General features: G+C 38.3%; 1 protein-coding gene across 1 annotated transcript in view; it reads left to right on the top strand.

Moving 5' to 3' along the window:
* Window positions 1–7,853: 7,853 nt before the first annotated feature.
* LOC118403973 overlaps window positions 7,854–12,057 on the top strand; it is an 8,813-nt gene continuing 4,609 nt past the window's right edge. Inside the window, exon 1 of the mRNA XM_035802876.1 lies at window positions 7,854–8,309. Coding sequence (XP_035658769.1) covers window positions 8,225–8,309 — 85 coding nt within the window. The 5' untranslated portion in view covers window positions 7,854–8,224. The remainder of the gene's footprint in view (window positions 8,310–12,057) is intronic.

Below are 12,057 nucleotides of genomic sequence, written 5' to 3'. Positions count from 1 at the left end.
GGATAGAAGGGGCATTTTTGTGAAAAACGTCTGAAGAGGATAACTCGTTTAGCATAGTTAACTGTTTGGAGCGAATTGAGTTTGCGGTGAATCAGAAGGACTAGTTCAAAAGCGTTGTAAGGATTGTAATGTTTTTTCCACAGTGCCAACGTAATTACACTTGAAAATCAATCATTTGGATTCACCACAAAAAAAAAAGAACAACAAATAATCAAAAGAACTTTTGTCGTTTCAGCCTTTGTTGGACAACCGGCCTGGAGTTTGAATGCAGATCAAGTTCAGTTTTCATGTGATTTGTGGATGTTGCCATCATGGAACAACTCGGAAGTCCAGCTTACCAAGGATGGAAAAGAGGTGAGGTATTACTATCCATTATCATATAGATAGATGACATTGACCAAGTCCCCATTTTATAGATAACTTTATTGCACAACAATTGTACGAGGTACAAAGTATGGCATCTACATAACTACAGTGCTATAACTTAACTTAGGGCTTATCTAACTAATACAGGAGTACAGTATGGGATAAGTTTCTTACAATCATTGGAGGCTTTTACAATCATTTGGGGAATTTCTAATGTCAAAACCTTCTTTGATATATTTTCCTATATCTGCCATGCAGGGATTGTCACATGTCATTATGTAGCTGAATTTGCACTTCAGGTCCATTTGGATAAATCCTTGTGTACAAAATGACAGCCTTCTGTATAGAGAATTGCGTATATCGGAATATTTGGGACATACAACCATAAAGTGATATTCGTCTTCGATTAGCTCTGGACAGAATGGACAAACCCTCTGGTCAATAGGGATTTTTTGGAATCTTCCGGTTTCTATATTTAATTTGTGACAGCCAATTCTGAGTTGTGTGATTGCCCTACGAACGTCAAGGCTCTTTATTTTATATGGGTTATTATGACGCCGTGACGCCATAAAAGTGCCACGAGTGGTGAACCGAAAATCTCAAGAATTCAAATATTACAATTAATGACTCATCCATTATGTATACGTAATGCAGTGGGCTCTTTTCATTAGTACTTTTCTTTGTTTTATAGTTGTCTTTTTCTTTGTTTTGTTTTTACACGAACCTACATTTGCTGTGACTACCAAATAACATCAGCGTGGTGAAAGCAAATGACAAGGTATTGTGATACACATACCGAGGCGGGTTATTAACCCTCTATTAGACTGAGGTGCGTTTGACGTAATACTAGCGATTGCAGCACCTTTGGAATAATAAAACACACTGTTAATTCTAGCCCTGGTCAAGAGAAAATGCTCCTTTTGAAATACATTCTTGTGCCTTATTATACTACAGGCGGCGTCAAGGAATGTATCTTTACCGTCTCGGGACCGTCTACATATATACTATGTTGAGAACAATTTTTCTCTGAGTACAACGTCTGACGTGTACGGGCGGTACCAATGCGTGATACGACAGAGACATGGTGCTTGTATTAATCAGTCATGGTTCATCGAAAAAAGATTTGACAACAAAACATACGTACACTTGGAGCCGTATTCAGGTGTGTTTACTGTGATTTTTCAAACATTGTATATTATAACATTTACTTATGATTTGCAATCTTATGCTAGGATATATAATCATATATTGTAAAGTATCCTTTGATAAAAATCATTAGTGATGAGTCACTGATGAAACTTCTATATAGTCTGTTTGGACGTTACAAGCATGGTGCTGGTTGTGCTGCAACTGCTTTTAAGACAGTATTTTGCACAACTACTTGTGGGGTTACTAAGGATATTCTAATCTTGAGTTTGTTACTAGACATCATTTACACATGCACAGGGTTATGATGTAAAAATTAGACAATACTAGAAAAAGAGACCGATGCTGCATGATGTTAGCCATACTTACAGGTTACAGTAGTGCCCCATAATGCATGTAATTATTATTTTTATTTGACACACCTACCTTTACAGTCATCACTCCAGTCAACACAACAGTCATCCACACATGTGGTTTTCTTGTCCAACACGGCGAAAAAGACGACCGTTATGCAGTTTTCGTGAGATTGAACGGAAAACGTGTACATGTAGGTAATGAGTCATTAAAAATATATCGGAAGGGGTTTTCACCAGTTCTTTTATTTTGAAAACATAAGACAGCGTCTTCAAACCTATTTGTGCATTTCTTCTCTGATCTGTCCAGTCACTTCGGGAAGAATAATACATTTTGGTTACTTGTCTTAATTGATGCCAATGACGAAGTTTCTTGATGTATCAACGTATTGCAGAGCTTTTTCAGCTTTACGTACATCCGTTTGACATTTCCTACATGCTTTTTATTTATTGTTTGATAGATACATGGAATTATAACACATGTAAACAGTAATCATCTTATGGTCGTCATTTAAAGAGAAATTGGACTTTTGTTTTTCAGGTGATTCGGTTGAAAGTCAAGATCAATCCCTCAGATGATAAAGACTTTGACAAAGTCTTAGCGACATTTGAGATAGACATCAAAAACGCATCATCTTATGGTGTTTACGACTGTCTTCTGAAGAAAAATGGCCTCCCTCTTCGAGATGCTTCCGATGTTAAAATCCTATTGCCAGAAGGGTATGTCTATGTGTACCATATTTGTTAAATGTGACACATATATAATTTCCTAATTTTTTTGGTAAATGTGACACATATATCATTTCCTGATTTTTTTTGTAAATGTGACACATATATCCTTTTCTGAATTATTTCGATGACGTACTTTTAAACAGCCGCCATAACTCCATGCAGAGAGCTACCATCATCTGTAAAGATGGAAGGATGCCTACTATTTACATAACTATTTGTGTGATTATCATTGTTTCCTTCCACTACAAAAATAAGACATTCTTCAATCATGTATGGAAAACTACATATTGCTACAAATTATTCAATGTAAATAGAAATTAACTATTGAGAGACAAAATATTTGATATCTTTTCCGTAATGTACTTGACTTGTTAGGGAGGAACGCCTAAGCACCACGTTCCAGATCATCTTCCCTTGGCAATTTGAATTCCGAAAACGTAAGTTATCATGAAGTGATCACAGACGATAGTCTTTTTGCGTTAGTCTCCGTTTCTTGTACAGTTTTGTTTTAAGTACAACTATTTTTAAGTCAGGCACATGTACAATGGGTAACGTTGGTGCTTGAATGATTGATTAATCACTAGTACTGTTCATACCTTATTTGGTCAGTGTTCTATCATCCGTTTGTGGTGAGGAAACGTACTCTTCTGGCCGGCTAACTCCCTTAGCGTGCTATAAACTCTATTTGTCCAATTTCTACAATTAGACCACCGATCCACGAAGCCTGGTAGAGGCTAACATTTCCGAATAAAGAATTAAATGCGTTTGTAGGCAATATAGCAATAATTGTTTAAGGTTGTGTGTTCGTCAGACAATATCATATCAAATATGTTACATGTAGGAGTCCCCTCTGCGCTAGGTTGGACCTTTTCTTTACCTTGTGAATATGTTCAAGACATCGATGTGGCAGATACCGATGTGGCAGAGCTGTCCTGGTATCGAAATGGACAAAGGGTAAGTGTGGATCTCTCTAAATTAAGGTGGTATCTCACTGAACTTGCGTCAAGCTTGCGGGGTTCGTTCACTGCGTCACTGTTGTGTTATTTTCGCCGATTCTCATAATTTAGATATTGCGTAATATGTAAGAGTAACGTTACGACTTAAAAGACGTAATAAAATTCGGTGTTTAGCTCTGAAATTAATCTCCGAACCCCGCAGTGACGGAAGCGCAAGTTCAGTGAGATACCACCTTATCAGACCGACACCCCCTTCCTGAGGGTAGAGAGGTGTAGACTATAGAATGTGGTTAAGACAAATTACCTCTTGTAGGAGGGAGATAACTGGGGTTGATTAAGGAAGAGAAGTTGAGGATCACTAACGTTTAGGGCTATGGCGGTAAGAAATTTTAAAAAAAGTTGAAATATTTGATGTAGGTATGAGATTTTTTAATTTCTTGTCTACAGTTGCATGCTATGACAGTGTACTATTATGTATTCTCACAGATTACTGAAGACGACAACCACCATAAGGCAACGTTCATAAAGCAAAGATTCAGGGTTTTGGATACTGTAGTCTCCTTCCTCTGGTGCAATATAACCATGGAAAAGTTGGATGACTTCGGGACTTACACCTGTCGTTATAAGGGTAATAAGGTTCCAAATGAGTCATTGAAGATCAGGCGACGCTTTGTCATTGAGCCACAAGACTGGAAAGAGCAAGGTACAATGACTGATATTCTTATTCGAAATATCTTAACCTTTCTTGTTATATGGCATGGCTACTCCACGTCTACGTCAGCTACGTTACGGTCAAGGGTAGTAGTGGCCGTGATTTCTTAAGGATGTCTACCTACAACAGAAGTATCGCAACAAATCACCACACCTTAATCTCTGATTGGAAATAATGTTTCTCTACGCTTATTATATAGTATAGAATTGTTTCAACTCATGAATATGTATTATAATTAACGTTGCTATGTATCACACAACATTGATAACTTTAGACGTTTCTTATTTCTTTTTATTCCATAGCACTATTTTTCTACAGCAATTGGAAAAACTGGCAGGACAATGCACACGACTTGAAGAGACAGTATGATGACCACATTGAGGAGAATTATGCTCTTATATACAAGATTCTCGGTTACGCAAAGGAATGGAAATCGAGTAGGTATAATCACTAGTAAATCACTAGGGATCGATGTCAGGACAAAACCGACTTGTCTTTCATCACGGTCTATTAACATGTTTGGCTTTCTTTCTACATTAAACATTTTGTCTAATAATGACTGTAACATCGTTACATAATCAGTTCTGCATCTTCGCATCTTCAGCCCTGTCAAAGTTGAAAATACCCCCTCCTCAAGTTGAATCCAAAGCTTTCGTGTCTTTTGCTAGAGTACAGAAATATGGATTGTACTTGTGCTTTGTACATTGTATTTTAAGAAACCAGTATAGCCTGAAACTCTCTAGAACTTAAAGGTTAGACTGATCGTGTATCTGACAGCCAATGTCTTACATTACCACACAGTATGCCGATGCATTGCTGTCACTTATATTCTACATAAAAACATACGTTGAGCAATGGCAGGAGTTGGTGCATGAATGAGTCGGTCCGTCATGTGCAATTACAATCAATTCCTTATCTAACATTTCTACATTGCGTTTATCTGACATTGATTTTTTTCTATTTCTGTACAGTAGCCGAGCAACATCTGAAACTGATGCTAACCATGCTTGTTATGATATTGTTAAACGGCATGATATCGCTCTGCCGGTTTGTCAACCGAAAAATCATCGAAAGAGACCTGAGAACGACATTGAATAACATTCAGCAGATGGATATGCTCGGAGAAGGTACCTATTCCTTTGTATATGGATTTACACATAGTCTTGTTTCCATTTTGATCAGCAATAGTACACACAAAAATAATGTTCATTCGTATTTTGTATCTGTATCTGAATTTTCATATAGCCGGTATAACCGCCCTTCGTCATAACACAACAGCTTCAAAGAGAAGTGGCACAGCAGCAGCTGGTTAAGTGCTTTAGCGATATATATTAACTGCATGTTAATGAAGTACAATGTGATTTAATGTGGAATATAATCTATTCAGGGTCCATTGAAGAAAGGAAGGAAGGAAGCTATGATGTGTTCATCTCCTACAGCAGCAAGGATGCTTCTTGGGTTAGAAATGATCTGTCGGGTAATCTGGAACGCAATGGTTACAGAGTGTGTCTTGATACTCGCGATTTTATCGTAGGTAAACCAGTACTTACTAACATAGCAACTGCCATATACCAAAGCCGCAAGGTGATTCTGGTCATGTCCAAAAATTTCATCAAGAGTGGATGGTGCATGCATGAGTTGGTTCTTACTTACCAACGGAAGCTTGATCAAAAAGAAAATTGTGTAGTTGTGATAAAGTATGAAGACTGTAAGATACCAAGAGAGATAGCTTTGCGTACATATCTGGACTGGACTGAACCAATGGCTAGGGAGACATTCTGGGCCAAGTTACACGAATGGTTGGGACCTCCGAATCCGTCACTCGATATGGATATTGAAGAAGATGATCAGCTAGGGGGTGAGGAGTTGCTTGAAAGTAAAGAATCTGAAACTTGTCAGAATAATGGGGGTGGTCCAATTGACTCGCAAGGAAGAGATGACGTTGTACTTCGTCAAAGGCAAAACATTCCCAGTAATGGTTTTGACTGATCAAAATTCAATCTTCAAAATTCTAAAAAAAACCACAACAGCTTAAGACTGTTAAGCGTTGATATACCACCGTACCCTTTTCATACTGACTAGCACGACTGACTATAAATACAGTCTGACATAGGATGTAGATTTAATTGTTTTTATTCGATATATCCATGGAAATTGCAGAAAAACCATGTCAGCTAGGCCATGCTAAAAGTCAACTGAATAACATTCATAATTAGAGACAACGATTGAAATTATTTATCTAGCATTATCATTATTTAGTTTGATGATTTAATTAGCATTTTATTGCGTATGGATTTTAAGCAATCTAGCCGACTTAATGTTAATACTGTTTGATAGTTGTGTTCTCTTGACCTGGTAGAAGACGAATACCATTTTGTTTTAGAATGCCCATTTTTGAATGTACTGAGAAAAAGGTATATTCCACGATACTATTCCAAACACCCAAACCCGCACAAGTTCCTTGAAATAATAAACTGCCCTACTTTACACATCTCCAGACAATTGGCAAAATTTATCCAGTTAGCAACTGTTGTTAGAGAAAAGCAGCTGATGAGGGCTCCGTGATTGTTTGCCTTTATGTGCGTTGTTGTTGTATATATTGTTTTTATTATTGTTTCTCATGTTGTTTCCGTCTGTCATTATGGTACTTTTAATATTGTTACTCTTATGGTTTCTTTTTCATTGTGATTGTTATATTTTATGTTTATGATATTGCTATGGACATTTGTTGTCTTAAAGCAAAAAAATAAATAAATAAAATAAAGTTCAAAGTGGCGGTGCAGTTCTTACACAAAGTGTTAATACTATAGGCCTCTCAACAGATTAAAACTTGTACTGTAATTACATGCTTAATACATTATACATGTATATGAGAAAACATTTATAACATATTACTTTTAGGTTTTACTTGTATCTTCCACATTTATTCACTTTTAGTTAGATTATACTGACTTTTTGTATAACTTGAATCATCGCAGGTACGAAAGTATTTGTCAGTTAGGTTGCATGTTAGTAGACTCAGAAGAACATTAAAGGAAATAAACGTGTTTGAACGCACCGTTTCTACGAACAGGCTCATTTTAATTATTATTCCCATTTCCTTACAATGACGTAAAGACATTCCATATTTGACGCCGTCAGAAAATATTTACAGGATCCCAAATCAAAGACGTATGAAAATGTTCTCACATCAAACTAGCATCATTTATGTATATTCAATGAAAGATGTACTAAATAACGTAAGATTTAATTTATGTAAGAAAATGTAGCAAGAAAAACTAAAAAAATGCATTGTTAGCACCGAAACTAGCAATTTCCGTCAAAATGCCCTCAACATCTTGTTGTCATGGCAACACGACAAAATTGAAAATTCTCCAAACTTTGTAAAATTGTTGTCAACTAAAGTTTAGAAGAAATCACAAAATTTAGTGGCTCTAGCGTAAGCCGTTTAGGCGTTATGTGACCTTGAAGTTGTTGCGAGCCTCAAAAGCCCGTTTGAAAAGGGTTATTAACTTAAAGATGTTTATCATGAAAGTACTTGATTGCCAAGGCTTTTAACCAGGTAAGCAAATAGAATCTCAAAGTACGGAGTGCAGACGGCAAACTAAACACTGTTTGTTAGTTACGGAAATAGTCATGTTAATGATTCAGCAATGCACGGTATGTCAATTTCCGAAGTCGTGAATGGCTGTTATACTTACTGTTCGCACCCAAGTTTGATGTAGTGTTTTCAACGTGTTTATCGCGATTTAGTCTTCTTATTTGCGCAATACGAATCATTACTTCTTACCATTACTCGTCGGTAGCTGCACTCGATGTCTAGTTTGACGAGTCCTTCATGTTTAAGACAAAAAACAGAAAAAAAGCAACAAGTGTAAAGGGTGGACAGTTGCTACTTTCACCTTGTTCAGTGAAACTAGAGGAATTCGTTCGGTTGGTATTCTTTCCTCAGCTACGACATGGTGGGTACCATGAAGCTATGTCTCTTATTTCCGATTATTTTGCTGTCAACTATCACGGTGACGACAGCTCGGACGCCTACTGGTAAGTCACATGTACGTTACATTGGTCAAATGTAACGTTACGTCATTGCAATGTACATAGTGTAGTGAGTGAGATAAACTTAAACATAACGCAAATTATTACAAAGGTAAGGCTGTTTTGTAGCCTAAGCTATATTCTGATTAAGACCAGAAATTCCAGGGATTTGTAGGTTTGAAACAATTTATAGTTGAAATGTTTATCAAAATCTCAAACGAAAGGTGGGGGCTGGAATGGGTGTGAGTGTAGGTTCAGCCATGACATGGTGTTCTGCCTACCTTACACTTTGTGGTCTGTCACTATAACTTCCGTGTACGAAGGTATTGTTTTCGGTGCAGGCTGGGTGTTTCCGCAGCTATTTCCATATGCTATATCATAATCTCTAATGAGTTGAAGCTATATATAGGTACATCTTATACAGAGTAACAGAGTCCAAAGGTCACAAGTGGGACAGGAAGTAGATGGTATAGTTATTTTAAGTGGTCGTTTATCATCTTTGAGTCACTGTTGACAGATATTCGAATTCCGGGTCATCGGGTTAGTAGATGAGGCTATTATTAATAATATATGATAAACGGGGAGGTTTTGTTTTGGTGTGTCTGAGTTTTCGCATTTATGCAAGTCACTTTCATCGTGAGAGTGTCAGGAAGTGATAAATGGACACATGTAATGTTAATCAAATACCTTATTTGTAAAATCAACGGAGTACAAATAAACAAGATGTTCGAAAAAATTTGAAAGATACTAGAAAGGCCGACATTTGCTTAAGAGCAAATACAGCATATTTCAGCCATACCCCTTCCCACGCAACATTGGACTGTTCCAAATCACCCCTGCGCAAAAATGGAACATCCTCTTAACAGTACATTATCCCCCAAAGTGGACTGGTATTGTGAATTGATTCCAGGTAAAAACAGAGCTTGCTTCTATTTTTCAGAAAATGACAATAATCACACCTTCCATTCAGAAAATTTTCATCATGACTGAAAACTGTTGAATGACTTCATGTAATGTCATTAACAATTTTCAGTACGATAACTAGGTGTAAGTTTAAAAAAGTATAAGCTCCTTGTAATGTGGGTACATTTATTATTGCAGTGAACTTTTTTTATTCAAGTACGGCATACGATTTAATAATTATCAAGCAGGTGCAGGTACTGTAGGAGCGTTTGTTTTCTTCAAGCTGTAAAACTGTTAAACTGTTTTACTTTGTATGCAATCAGCCATCGAGCCTATTCTTCTTTTAGTTTAACAACTTCCTGCCAGACCCGGAAGATACGATTGAACCTTGTTCGAGGATTTATTTTCGTCTGTCTGGTCAGTCTGTTCATACCCTGGCGCTGAGAGTGTTTTATTGGGCTGAAACTCTGGCAGTTTAAAGTTACTTACAATTCAAATGTTCAAAGTTTATGTCAAACAACAACAGCACTAGGAACACATACATTTGCTCTGGAGAAAATACAGCAGTTTTCGCAAGTTCCAGTCCAGTGATAGAAATCACCCCCGTTAAACTCCAGCTCCGGCCCGCACGGTCCAGCTCCGGCCCGTACGGTCCAGCTCCTGCCCGCACTGATTCCAGCTCCGGCCCGCACGGTCCAGCTCCGGTCCGCATGTCCCAGCTCCGGCCCGCACGGTCCAGCTCCGGCCCCGCACGGTCCCTTTTTCACTAAAGAATTGGCCAAAAAAGTTTAAAAGTTTCCCGTTTTAAGAAAATTCCGGGACAACATGCAAAACTTTTTAGCGCATTCGTTGGTTAACATGTTTGCCCATCCTCTGACCGAATATGACGGCCCAAAACCCGCTGGTTTTTGAGATTACCCCATACCTCCCGTCGCGATACCATAAGTCAGGCGCGCCTAGGCGTAGAACGCCATGGCCAATGAAAATTTCCGCTTTACGCACAGAAGGAACGCACGATCTTTGATAAATACAGATAACATTAATAACATGACTGTCCATTTTCACAACTTCAAACGGTGGTCCATGACCCAGTTCCTCTTGCGACACTCATCATGCCCCTGACTGACTTCTATGTGGCTAACAAAAATGCCTATGATAGAGACTATTACTTGCATGTGGCTAACAGAATGCCCATTCTAGAGACTACTTACTTGTAATTGTATGTGGTTAACAAAATGTCCATGTTAGAGACTACTTACTTGTATATGGCTAACAAAATGCCCATTCTAGAGACTTACTCATATATGGTTAACAAAATGCCCATGATAGAGACTATTTACTTGTATGTGGCTAACAAAATGTCTATGCTAACAACAATATATAAATATCAGGATGATGCATATAACCTCATATCTATAGATGCTTACAAATTAAAACATGCCTGATATACATGTATACAATGGAAAGAGTTGTTGTACTTTTATGGTGAGCACATGAGCAACAAATGAGATGTATTGGTCATGCCCAAAAATTTGTTTATTCTGAAGAAAGTTGTGTAACAGGGGGGTTTTAGTTTTGGTTATGCCAATTGCTGTTTACAGATTGTTGTTAAACATATTGAATAGATGTGGGACTAGATAAATGCTTGTCATGCAATCAAGCCTATCATGTATATACAGCTTAGTCTGAACATAACAGAAAATGAATGAAAGTGTTAGCAGGGACAAATTAATGTTATTTCATTGCACATTGCTCCTGCAGTTGTAAACAAAATCATCATGATATTAATGTTATCTGTATTTATCAAAGATCGTGCGTTCCTTCTGTGCGTAAAGCGGAAATTTTCATTGGCCATGGCGTTCTACGCCTAGGTGCGCCTGACTTATGGTAGCGCGACGGGAGGTATGGGGTAATCTCAAAAACCAGCGGGTTTTGGGCCGTCATATTCGGTCAGAGGATGGGCAAACATGTTAACCAACGAATGCGCTAAAAAGTTTTGCATGTCGTCCCGGAATTTTCTTAAAACGGGCAACTTTTAAACTTTTTTGGCCAATTTTTTAGTGAAAAAGGGACCGTGCGGGGCCGGAGCTGGACCGTGCGGGCCGGAGCTGGGACGTGCGGACAGGAGCTGGACCGTGCGGGCCGGAGCTGGAATCAGTGCGGGCAGGAGCTGGACCGTACGGGCCGGAGCTGGACCGTACGGGCCGGAGCTGGAGTTTAACGGGGGTGGAAATGTGGCCACTACAGACAGGTGGTCACTATAGAGAAAATGCTGATCTATTGACTAGGAGCCATACGTTACACATGGTTTCAGTACACTGATCATTAATCAGATAAACATTGCACAGGTAAGCCAATTGTTTAGATGTACAATTAAGTTCAAATAATTCTGAAGAGAAATATTGATGAGAAAATAATCATTCTCGCCACTGTTTAACTTATAATTACGTATGAAAACTAAACGCAGATTTTCTAACTAACGCACCTTTCGCCGACTTCATCAAAGGACCTCCGGCTATCAATCAAACACGGCTGTTGATTAGACTTAGAGTTTCAAACAGTCATGTGCTGTGTGCCAGTTGACAGCGAACTTCATGCTACGTGATGTTTTACATTGCTTGGACCTTCTTTCCTACAGCGGTGCTTCTACAAAATATTTAGACTGTAACACTGAGTCCCACATGTTTTATAGAATAGAATTAGACGCAGAACAGCGTTTTTTGCTGGGTATTTGTCTTGAAACATGTCCGTGGGAATATCAGCGAGGCGGCGACGTAGGGATATCAGACCGTCACAAAGTCGCACGGCGGCTAACGGCGCAGCGAAGATACTAGCGCTATAAATAAGCGCT

Source organism: Branchiostoma floridae, chromosome 16 (genome assembly GCF_000003815.2).
Source record: "Branchiostoma floridae strain S238N-H82 chromosome 16, Bfl_VNyyK, whole genome shotgun sequence".
In the NCBI taxonomy this organism is placed as follows: Eukaryota; Metazoa; Chordata; class Leptocardii; order Amphioxiformes; family Branchiostomatidae; genus Branchiostoma; species Branchiostoma floridae.
The sequence above is the reverse complement of the archived record's forward strand: the minus strand, read 5'-3'. Positions and strand labels throughout refer to the sequence as shown.